General features: G+C 27.8%; 1 protein-coding gene across 3 annotated transcripts in view; it reads right to left on the bottom strand.

Moving 5' to 3' along the window:
• LOC145973901 (uncharacterized) overlaps window positions 1-13,379 on the bottom strand; it is a 163,597-nt gene that overhangs the window by 87,040 nt on the left and 63,178 nt on the right. Inside the window, exons 1-2 of one of the 3 annotated variants that reach the window (XM_083103559.1) lie at window positions 1,949-2,047; window positions 1,777-1,812 (exon numbers count right to left, since the gene is read on the bottom strand). The exons of the other annotated variants lie outside the window; for them this stretch is intronic. Of the exons in view, the coding sequence (XP_082959685.1) occupies window positions 1,777-1,812; window positions 1,949-1,998 (86 nt within the window). The 5' untranslated portion in view covers window positions 1,999-2,047. Of the gene's footprint in view, window positions 1-1,776; window positions 1,813-1,948; window positions 2,048-13,379 lie in introns of those variants that run through there. 3 annotated transcript variants of the gene reach the window in all.

Here is a 13,379-nt window from a genome sequence, read left to right as displayed (position 1 = left end):
TTCTATGTAATAGATATTCACATATTTCTACTATTGTATTGTTAATGGATAAAAAGAAGTGTCGAACTGTTGCTTGTTGGCAATATTTGAATATTATGATGATTAATAATGATATTAAATAATGAATGTTAAAACTGGAGCGACATTATTCAAGAAACTGAATAAAGTACATAAATACAGTTATGTGTGTGTTTAGCGCGATATAAAATTGTCATGTCGGTCTGGAGTTGCTAGTCGTTTTTGTAAGAGATTCCATTTTTCACATTGAAATAAGCACGGACGTTATAAAAGCTTGAAGACCTGCCTCATTCCTACGTGATTGTCCCTACTGTTATCACTAGATGACACTGTGAGAAATGACAGCGGTTAATGAAACATTTGTCACGCTGCAAAACCGCACTCGAATTATTCCGGGGCACCGGACACGGCAAGCGATAAAATATGGTGGTACGTCAGCCGACTAAATGTAGTAAAAATACGTTTAGCTCTAAAGACCGGGAAAGAGGGAGAGAGTGGAGCACGTTACAAAAAATGAGCGAAAGGATATTTCTACCGGGCGTTATATACGGCCCTCAGCGCCATTAATTTGTCTTCATATAATGGCTACCGTGAAAAAAAATATTTCTCGTTTTCATGCATTATTCTTCCTCTCTTCTCCCTCTTCCTTTTCTGTCTCTCTTTCTCGTATCCTTTGCCTGTCACGTCCCGCGACAGGACGATTATAATTGCTACTCACGAGCAGCGCTGGTCCAGTTCCAACGAAAAGCATTAATTTGGACTATCGCGTGACTATCTGGCAATTAAAAAGTGCCCCACTTTACATTCGCCATTTGCCAACGCAAACACATATTATTCAGGAGTCAGGCTACAATTGCTGACTTACAATTACGCTGATGAGCTAAAGTCGCAGTATCTAAATAATATGATAAAAAGATATATTATTATATTCACGCATGTAATAATGAAAAATCACGTAAAGAAAGAATTATTCGTCTTCATAAAGCTTCTTCGATTTTGATTTTAATTATTTTCTAAGTTTTATGTCTTAAGCATTCATTGTTTGACTATTGATTGTAAAAATTTAATATATAATTGTTATAATTAATTAATTTTGATTACAATATATATTCAATACGTACAAATTTTTATACTTTATACAATTACTTTATACAATTACTTTATTAGTTAAAAAATATTTTGAAATATGTGAAAATAATATGAAATACATTTCCTGTGTGACTCTCACGAAGCTGCATGCTAACAAAGAAACCATTTTCCGTAAATACGTATTTTTAATTGCTGTGCATTGTTGTTCCACGATGAATCCCGTGACACAGACTATTTCATTATAAATGTATACAGCGTTGTAAGATTGCTTTATTAGCAGTAAATGAATTCGCGATGTAATTATTTCGAGTTCCCTCCATAAGGAGGGTTGCATTAAAATAAGGACATCAAAGGTCAGTTATCCGATGCAAGTTTTAACGATCGAAAATATAAACTATTAATTTCAGACTATCGGTAATTTATAAATTGCGAGAAATTTTTTTCTTATAATTATCCCCGAGTGAATATATTAACAAAGATAAGTAACAGAGATTTTGGCGCGCTGAAACTTTTATTTAATTATGAATCTACGACTCAATGAATCATATTCTTCTGTCATATTTCTAACGATTCACGATATATAAGAAGTTACGGAAACCAGAATATTTCTGAGCGAGAGTTGAGTTTGAAATTTCTTTTTCTCTCAAAATTATTAATCAAAGAACTTACGACGTCGATATGACTTCGAACAGCTTCGATACATTTCTGCAAACAGAAAAAGAAAGAAGATTATGAAACATTTCTATTTGTAAATAAAGCACAGGTTATATACTTCATCGAGAGAGCATTATTGCGTCGAAAATCAGCGAGGGAAGCGCAGAAAAAAAACTCTCCTACGCACCTTTTCCACGGTTTGCATGCCGCAATTGCGGTAACTTCCATTATGTACATTGGGATCGAGTATACGTTTCTATTCCCCACGGGAGCCTCACCGACGAGATGCTCCAGCCAACGATCCACGTACAATAAAATCAATCTGCGATCGTTCCGATGAACCGGCCGGATAAAACGCAAATGCGAGCCGCAACGCCACCCTTTCAGAATGCTCGTCCCCGTTTCTCTCCGCGTTATTATCCCAGCGGAGGATGTCGTGCCGGGACTGTCGCATTCCAGGGGAGAACGAGTTATAATTGCATACGGCCGCGGTCCCGGTGGGCCGCGCGTTAACGAAAAGCATTAATTTAGAATGCCCTGTGGTTTTCTTGTCAGAAAACCGGCCACGCGCGCAACTCCCGTATGCAATTAACAGAAAGCGTTATGCGCCTCCGTCGAAATGGCGACACAGGAATCGCTTCGAGGAAAGAAAGAGAGAGATAAAAAAAGAAAAAAAAGAGATACGTTAAAGAGCCTGGCTTTGTCAGGCTTGATCCACGCGAGCGGGTAATATTACGTGGTTGGCGATGCCGAGTTGACGCGGTATACAAAAAGATTCAGGGCCACGGTGGATGTGTGCGAGAGGGATTCGCTGATAGCAGCGGTTCGCCAGAGATAATGAAGGGTTGAAAGGGCGCGACGGTGAAATGGACTGGAAAATCCCAAGTGAAATTAAATGACGATCTCCTCCGAACTGCTCATCTCGCTTATTTATTCCGATATTTCACATCTTTGCGCGGGCTTCCAGTTCGTACGCTTTATAATTATATGCAAATGTATTTAATAGGCGATAGAACCAGTTATATAATTCTTGTGGTAAAAATAAATTAATTACGCAGATAATTTTTAACATTCAAATAAAGAATGCATCACTTCTGATTTATCTTGTACAGACAATGTATTATTTCATAAATAATGTTTCGTATATGAAAGAATTAATTAATAAAGGTAAGCATAAATATCATGTCATGACGAAAAGAATTAAAGAATACAAACGCACAAAATTTAAAAGAATTTGCACATTGTTGATTTTTTAATTATCTTCTAATAAACGTAAGAAAGAAATTTAATGAGAGATAAATTAACTTCGTATTCCGATGGGATAACTCGCTTGAACACTGTAAAGCTTTTTATTGCATGAAGCGCAATATGTATCGGTCTTCTATCAGCAAATTAAATATTCTAGCCTTTAATTAACAGAGTATTCGAGGAATCTTCGAGAACTTTAGAAGAACGTAGAATGTAATTATCGACTTTCCGTCCACTTTCTTAATTGCGGATACAATTTGTGGACTTGTATTCGTACGGGGATTTACACACACTCACACTGCGTGGCTTCACATTTTACTTCAGAGTAAAAGTTCTTAACGATATGCGAAATACTCGAGCAACTATCAACTACAGTAAACATACATGAGTCGAGATGCAACTTTGAAATTTTCGCTAAATTATTAATTATATAAAATATGTACGTGTATAGTGTATTTATTAATTATTGAAATTCTCTCTTGCTTAATAGTTGCTTTTGCATCAAAACAAAAAATGCTTGTTTTTCACATAATTTTTGTTATCATGTAATGTAATTTACAATCTCACGTGTAAAATAATTTATTTGCAATTAATATTTTTTTAAATTTATTATTATTTATTATTATATTATTAAAGAAAAGAAGAGAGAGAAAGAGAATTATTGTTATGTATTAGTGTTATATGGATCAGAATCATACAATCAATTTCCAAACATAAACAGATAAGATGATTCTGCTGTATTCTCTATGTATATGTATATATGTATATAATATATTATTATAAACATAAATAATAATTTTTCATTATTATTAGATATTGATGAAAAATTTCTCACAACTGAATTTTCCTCAATATCTCTTAAAATATTAAAAACAAAAACATTACAAATGAGATTTTTATATTATCAGATTAAAAATTCAATTACAATTATTAGTATAACACATTTTGATATATCTCGAAAGAGATCGTATTTAATTTATCATTTATATATACTGTTGCGTCCGCGGGGCGAGGACTTTGAGATATATCGAAGTGCGCGTACTACGCTATCGGGCACTCGCGGGTCGCGTGAAATAACTAAACACTTTTAAGAACAATGTGAAACTTTAATGAAGAACACAAAACACACACAACAGCGGTTAATAATAGAAAACACGATAACGATTCGTAAACGCACCCGCTCAGCTTAACAGCTGGCCCCAGACTCAAATGACGGCTGCTGCTATCAACAATTCCTTGACAACGAGATCTTCTTCCTTTTTCAAAACAGACTCGACCGCGTCTTAAACCAGGGACGTAACAATATGATGAAGGGAATATGCTTTCGGATAGTTTCACATTTCTTTGGGAACAATCTCTGTATCAAGCGGTTTATTCAATTTTAAATTACCTAATAAGATTACTAACAAAAAATGTTTGTAGTATGATACTTTTTACAAATGATAAAATTGCAAGTTTAATTCGATAAAGTGTATACTTTTTATAATAAGATTTTAAGAAAGATTCTATACTTATTTATTCATTTACGTTTAATGACTTTAAAATGAAGCAATAAAAAAGACGATATGTATTATAGAGGAAGTAACTATATATATTGCAAAAATTGTAAATTAGTAAATTACTACAAGGCATCTCGAAATTTTGTAACTGATAGGCAAGTTGGAATTTGGTCGCTAGATGGATATAATTTTATTCTACAATAATAATTTAATAATTACGAAAGTTCATTTAAAAATTTCATATTAACATTTAAATATTTTGGACAGTCGGTGTCAAACAATTAAATTTAATAATTTTAGAACGTACTTAAATTAAAAATATTAATGTACTGCTTCAAATCTTCTCGATAGATCATCTTTACAATACAAGTATTATATAAAGCAGAAAGGTCGGATATGTGTTCGGATAGTCTGATATTTCTCTGGAAATTATTTAGCGATTCACTTACTTATAAGTTAGTTAGTAAGACTTGTCGTGATAGAGTTAACAATAATGTTTAAAATTTCACGAATGATTTATTATTACATACAAATTTTATTTGAATAAATATGCACTTATTCGAGTAAAAATTGTAAGAAGAATTTTAAACATTTATTTGTTAACGTTAAGTGAATTCGCAAGACATGTTGATTATGAATCACAGAAGAAGTAACATTGATATCTATTTTGCAAAAATTGTAAATTAGTAAATTACTACAAGGCATCTCGAAATTTTGTAACTGATAGGCAAGTTTGGAATTTGGCCGCTAGATGGATATAATTTTATTCTACAATAATAATTTAATAATTACGAAAGTTCATTTAAAAATCTCATATTAGTATTTAAATATTTTGGACAGTCGCTGTCAAACAATTAAATTTAATAACTTTAGAACGAATTTAAGTTAAAAATATTAATGCATTGCTTCAAATCTTCTCGATAGCGATCATCTTTAATACAAGTATTATATAAAGCAGGAAGGTCGGATTTGTGTTCGGATAGTCTGATACTTCTCTGGAAACACATCTCATTGAGCGGTTCACTTAATTTAGTTCGTAAGATTATTAACGAAAGATGGTTAGAATGTACTTCGTACGTGATTTAATGTCACTTGCAATTTTATTTGTTAAAGTTTACATATACTTAACAGATAAAATTAAAGGAAGTATTCTGAGCATTTATTTGTTAATAAAAGACAATCAATATCAGAGAAATAACATAGCGCGGTGTGTTCCAAGTGTGCTGACAACTATGTGAGGTTAATGATAATTATTAGTTTAATTAGTAATAATTAGTAATAATTAGTATTAATTAGAATAAGTAATTGTTTAAAGATAAGCGGTAGTAATTAATTACCTGTAATTAATTATCTGTGATTAAGAATTATCAATCACAGAAGAAGTAACGTTGATTATCTATTTTGCAAAAATATACATAGTAAATTACTACAAAACCTCTCAAAATTTTATAAATAAAAGCAATTTGAACTTTAAATCTCTCACTGAGCGGATATAATTTTATTCTACTTCTATAATTTTATTTTATTCAACAATAATTTGGTAATTATTAACATATATTTAAGAAATCTTACATTTATTAATAATATTTAAATATTTATAAAAAATGTGCTATGTTGAAAACTAAACTAACTAATTAACTTTAATAATTTTAAAATAAAATTAAGTTTTTTTAAATATATTTTTTGTCAATGTTTTCAATAGTAATCATCTTCAATATAAATTTTATATAAAGCGAATAGAAAATATGTTTTCAGGTACTCTGACTTTTTTTGTTTTATTACGCAAGAAATTACAATGACAATTTGTTTCGCTAATGTAATATTAGTAAATTACTACAAAGCATCTTGAAATTTTGAAAATAATAACCAAATTTGGAATTTAGTCGCTAGATGGGTATAATTTTATTCTACAGCAATAATTTAATAATAGCAAAAGTATTTTAGAAATCTCATATTGGCATTTAAATATTTTGAACTGTCGCTGTCAAGCAATTTAATCTAATAATCTCTAGAACGGACTTAAATTGAAAATATTAATATATTACTTCAGGTCTTCTTGATAGCGATCATCTTCAGTTCAAGTGTTATAAATAAAGTATTTATAAAGCAAGAAGGTCGGATACATGTTCGGATAGTCTGGTACTTCTCTGGAAACTATTATCATTGAGCAATTCACTTATTGTTAGTTTATAAGTTTGTAAGTTTGTTAGCGAAAATAATGTTAGAATCTACTTCGTACGTGATTTATTATCACATTCAAATTTTATTTGTTAAAGTATGTACACTTTTACAGATAAAATTGTAAGAATAATTCTGAAAATTTGTTTGAACATTTGTTTGACGTATATCAGAGTAAATATATATCTGTAATATTATGCGGTCATGAATTACAGAAGTAACGGTGACTATCTATTTTGCAAAAATATATGTAGTAATTTATTACAAGACCTTTCAAAATCTTATAATAAATAAGGGCAATTTAGAATTTTAATCACTAGATGAATATAATTTTATTCTGTTTTTCTAATTTTATTTTATTCAATTAGAACAATTATTAAAGCATATTTTAAAAACTCATGTTGAGATTCAAACACTTATGATACCCGATGTTAAAAAATAAATTTTAATATTAAAAAAAATTAAATTAAAAGCATTAATATATTGTGCTTCTAGTATTCTAGATAATGATGTCTTCAATGTAAGTTTTATATAAAACGGGAAGATAGGGTGTATTTTTTTCGGATACTCTGACACACACACACACACACACACACTTCTCTAGGAATGATTTAACAAACATCGAATAGAGCTCATTTTTAAGTTAGCTAATAAGATTATTAAATGCGCGGAATAATGCTTAAAATATTTACATATAATCTTCACATATAATAAGAATACAATTTTAATTCGATAATTTTAATTCGTGTCTACTTTTTGTAATAAAGTTCTGAGAAAGATTTTAAATTCGTTAATGTTAACGACTTTATAATGGAGCAGTAAAAGTAATATTAATAAATTACTACAAGGTCTTAAAATTTTATAGTTAATATGCAAGTTGAGAATATGGCCATTAGATGGATATAATTTTATTCTACAACAATAATTTAATAATTACTAAAGTACATTTCAAAATCTTATATTGATATTTTAATATTTTGGATAACCGCTGTTAAACTATTAAATCTAATTTTCTTAGAATAAATTTAAATTAAGAATATTAATGTATTGCTTCAAGTTTTCTCAATAGCGATCATCTTGAGTGCAAATATTTTATAAAGCAGGAAAGTTGGATGTGTGTTTGGATAGTCCGATATTTCTCTGGAAACTATTCAGAGATTCATTTACTTACAAGTTAGTTAGTAAGATTTGTTGTCATTGTTAACAATAATATTTAAAACATATTTCATGAATGATTTATTATTATACAAATTCACAATACAATTATCATACAAATTTCATTTGAATAAATATGCACTTGTTCGAATAAAATTGTAAGAAAAATTTTAAACATTTATTTGTTAACGTTATGTGAACTCGCAAGATTTGTTGATCATGAATCACAGAAGAAGTAACATTGACTATCTATTTTGTAAAAATAGACTTAGTAAAGTACTATGAAATATCTCAAAATTTTATAATAGATAAAAGCAATTTGATATTTTAATCACTAGGTGGATATAATTTTATTCTATTCTCTAATTTTATTTTATTCAATGATAATTTATAATAATTACACATATAATAATTATACATATTTGGTAAATGTTTCTTGTCCACTCATGTCTCTTTCATAAACTTCTTCGTCAATATTTATTTTACCTTTATTATAAATTTTTATAATTTTTTTCTCTTTTTCATTAAAGAATGAACTGTAATACTTCTAATATTCCATGTTGAAAAACTAACTTTAATAATTTTAGAATAAAATTAAGGTAAAAATAATAATATACAATTCTTTCAATCTTCTGGATAATGATCATCTTTAATGGAAAATTATATAAAGTGGATAGATATGTTTTCAGATACTCTGATATTTCTCTGAAAATCATTTAACAAACATCTATCAGCCTATTCAAGTTAGCTAGTAAAATTATTAATGAAAACTGCTTATAATATTTTTAACATGTAAAATTGAAATTTTAGTTCGATAGATTCAATTTTTTCGTAATAAAATTTTGTAAGAAAAATTTTAAATATTTATTCATTTAACAACTTTATAATAGAACAAATAAGAAATGTTTAATACGTATTACTTACAAAATCATGATTGATTATTTATTTTGTAAGTGTAATATTAGTAAATAAGTACAAGACATCTCGAAATTTTATAATTTGTAAGCAAATTTGGAATTTGGCTGCTAAATGGATATGTATGTGTAAAAATATGTATGTGTACAGTGTATTTATTAATTATTGAAATTCTCTCTTACTTAATAGTTACTTTTGCATTAAAACAAAAAATGCTTGGTTTTACGTAATTTTGGTTTAGTTATCATGTAATATAATTTACAACATCACGTATGAAGTAATTTACTTATAATTAATATTTGTGAAGTAATTTACTTGTAATTAATATTTTTTAAATTTATTATTATTTATTATTATACTCTATTATTAAAGAAAAGAAGGGAGAGAGAGCGAATTTTATTTGTGTTATGGATCAGAATCATACAACCAATTTCCAAACAGATAAGATAATTCTGCTGCATTCTCTATGTATATGTATATATATGTATATAATATATTATTATAAACATAAATAATAATTCTTTATTAATATTAGAGATTGATGAAAAATTTCTCACAACTTATTTTTCTTCAATATCTCTTAAAATATTAAAAACAAAATCATTACAAATGAGATTTTTATATTATCAGATTAAAAATTCAATTACAATTATTAGTATAAAATTCTGATATATCCCGAGAGAGATCGTATTTAATTTACCATTTATATATACTGTTGCGTCCGCGGAGCGAGGACTTTGAGATATATCGAAGTGCGCGTACTACGTTATCGGGCACTCGCGGGTCGCGTGAAATAACTAAACACTTTTAAGAACAATGTGAAACTTTAATGAAGAAACAAAACACACACAACAGCGGTTAATAATAGGAAACACGATAACGATTCGTAAACGCACCCGCTCAGCTTAACAGCTGGCCCCAGACTCAAATGACGGCTGCTGCTATCAACAATTCCTTGACAACGAGATCTTCTTCCTTTTTCAAAACAGACTCGACCGCGACTTAAACCAGGGACGTAACAATATGATGAAGGGAATATGCTTTCGGATAGTTTCACATTTCTTTGGGAACAATCTCTGTATCAAGCGGTTTATTCAATTTTAAATTACCTAATAAGATTACTAACAAAAAATGTTTGTAGTATGATACTTTTTACAAATGATAAAATTGCAAGTTTAATTCGATAAAGTGTATACTTTTTATAATAAGATTTTAAGAAAGATTCTATACTTATTTATTCATTTACGTTTAATGACTTTAAAATGAAGCAATAAAAAAGACGATATGTATTATAGAGGAAGTAACTATATATATTGCAAAAATTGTAAATTAGTAAATTACTACAAGGCATCTCGAAATTTTGTAACTGATAGGCAAGTTGGAATTTGGTCGCTAGATGGATATAATTTTATTCTACAATAATAATTTAATAATTACGAAAGTTCATTTAAAAATTTCATATTAACATTTAAATATTTTGGACAGTCGCTGTCAAACAATTAAATTTAATAATTTTAGAACGTACTTAAATTAAAAATATTAATGTACTGCTTCAAATCTTCTCGATAGATCATCTTTACAATACAAGTATTATATAAAGCAGAAAGGTCGGATATGTGTTCGGATAGTCTGATATTTCTCTGGAAATTATTTAGCGATTCACTTACTTATAAGTTAGTTAGTAAGACTTGTCGTGATAGAGTTAACAATAATGTTTAAAATTTCACGAATGATTTATTATTACATACAAATTTTATTTGAATAAATATGCACTTATTCGAGTAAAAATTGTAAGAAGAATTTTAAACATTTATTTGTTAACGTTAAGTGAATTCGCAAGACATGTTGATTATGAATCACAGAAGAAGTAACATTGATATCTATTTTGCAAAAATTGTAAATTAGTAAATTACTACAAGGCATCTCGAAATTTTGTAACTGATAGGCAAGTTTGGAATTTGGCCGCTAGATGGATATAATTTTATTCTACAATAATAATTTAATAATTACGAAAGTTCATTTAAAAATCTCATATTAGTATTTAAATATTTTGGACAGTCGCTGTCAAACAATTAAATTTAATAACTTTAGAACGAATTTAAGTTAAAAATATTAATGCATTGCTTCAAATCTTCTCGATAGCGATCATCTTTAATACAAGTATTATATAAAGCAGGAAGGTCGGATTTGTGTTCGGATAGTCTGATACTTCTCTGGAAACACATCTCATTGAGCGGTTCACTTAATTTGTTAATTTAGTTCGTAAGATTATTAACGAAAGATGGTTAGAATGTACTTCGTACGTGATTTAATGTCACTTTCAATTTTATTTGTTAAAGTTTACATATACTTAACAGATAAAATTAAAGGAAGTATTCTGAGCATTTATTTGTTAATAAAAGACCATCAATATCAGAGCAATAACATTGCGCGGTGCTTTCAAGTGTGCTGACAACTATGTGAGGTTAATGATAATTATTAGTTTAATTAGTAATAATTAGTAATAATTAGTATTAATTAGAATAAGTGCTTTAATATTAATTAGAATAAGTAATTGTTTAAAGATAAGCGGTAGTAATTAATTACCTGTAATTAATTATCTGTGATTAAGAATTATCAATCACAGAAGAAGTAACGTTGATTATCTATTTTGCAAAAATATACATAGTAAATTACTACAAAACCTCTCAAAATTTTATAAATAAAAGCAATTTGAACTTTAAATCTCTCACTGAGCGGATATAATTTTATTCTACTTCTATAATTTTATTTTATTCAACAATAATTTGGTAATTATTAACATATATTTAAGAAATCTTACATTTATTAATAATATTTAAATATTTATAAAAAATGTGCTATGTTGAAAACTAAACTAACTAATTAACTTTAATAATTTTAAAATAAAATTAAGTTTTTTTAAATATATTTTTTGTCAATGTTTTCAATAGTAATCATCTTCAATATAAATTTTATATAAAGCGAATAGAAAATATGTTTTCAGGTACTCTGACTTTTTTTGTTTTATTACGCAAGAAATTACAATGACAATTTGTTTCGCTAATGTAATATTAGTAAATTACTACAAAGCATCTTGAAATTTTGAAAATAATAACCAAATTTGGAATTTAGTCGCTAGATGGGTATAATTTTATTCTACAGCAATAATTTAATAATAGCAAAAGTATTTTAGAAATCTCATATTGGCATTTAAATATTTTGAACTGTCGCTGTCAAGCAATTTAATCTAATAATCTCTAGAACGGACTTAAATTGAAAATATTAATATATTACTTCAGGTCTTCTTGATAGCGATCATCTTCAGTTCAAGTGTTATAAATAAAGTATTTATAAAGCAAGAAGGTCGGATACATGTTCGGATAGTCTGGTACTTCTCTGGAAACTATTATCATTGAGCAATTCACTTATTGTTAGTTTATAAGTTTGTAAGTTTGTTAGCGAAAATAATGTTAGAATCTACTTCGTACGTGATTTATTATCACATTCAAATTTTATTTGTTAAAGTATGTACACTTTTACAGATAAAATTGTAAGAATAATTCTGAAAATTTGTTTGAACATTTGTTTGACGTATATCAGAGTAAATATGTATCTGTAATATCATGCGGTCATGAATTACAGAAGAAGTAACGGTGACTATCTATTTTGCAAAAATATATGTAGTAAATTATTACAAGACCTTTCGAAATCTTATAATAAATAAGGGCAACTTGGAATTTTAATCACTAGATGAATATAATTTTATTCTGTTTTTCTAATTTTGTTTTATTCAATTATAACTTTACAATTATTAAAGCATATTTTAAAAACTCATGTTGAGATTCAAACACTTAGTTTATAAGTTAGTTAGTAAGTTTGTTAACAAATGATGTTAGAATATACTTCGTACGTGATTTATTGTCACATTCAAATTTTATTTGTTAAAGTACGTACACTTTTGCGGATAAAATTGAAGAAGAATTCTGAACATTTATTTGTTAACGTGATTTTCTTGTCTTTCATTGTGGATCTGCAAGATGTGTGTCATGAATCATAAAGGAAGAATCGCTGACTATCTACTTTGCAAAAATATACGTAGTACATTACTAGAGATCTCTCAAAATTTTATAAAAAATAAAAGCGGTTTAAAATTTTATAATCACTGAGTGGATATAATTTTATTCTATTTCTCTAACTTTATTTTATTCAACGATAATTTGATAATTATTAAAATATATTTTAAAAATCTTACATTTATATTCAAATATTTATAATGATCCATGTTGAAAAACAAATTTTAATAATTTTAGAATAACATTAAGCTCTTTTTAATATTTTGTTCTTTGAACCTTTTCGATAAGGATCTTCAATATAAATTTTATGTAAAGCGAGTAGAAAATATGTTTTCAGTTCAAATGTTACTCTAACATTTCTTGATCATTTAACAAACAGCCTATTAATGCGAGCCTATTTAATTTTAAATTAAATAATAAAATTTCTAACGAGCACTTTCTCTCTTTCTCTCTCTCTGTCTCTCTCTCTCTCTCTCTCTCTCTCTCTCTCTCTCTTTTCTCTCTTCTTATAATATTATTCAAATATAAAACTGAAATTTTAATTCAATAA

This window comes from Camponotus vicinus, unplaced genomic scaffold, assembly GCF_025532165.1.
Source record: "Camponotus vicinus isolate PSW18456_S1 unplaced genomic scaffold, iyCamVici1.0 SCAF_6, whole genome shotgun sequence".
NCBI classification, from domain to species: Eukaryota; Metazoa; Arthropoda; class Insecta; order Hymenoptera; family Formicidae; genus Camponotus; species Camponotus vicinus.
The sequence above is the reverse complement of the archived record's forward strand: the minus strand, read 5'-3'. Positions and strand labels throughout refer to the sequence as shown.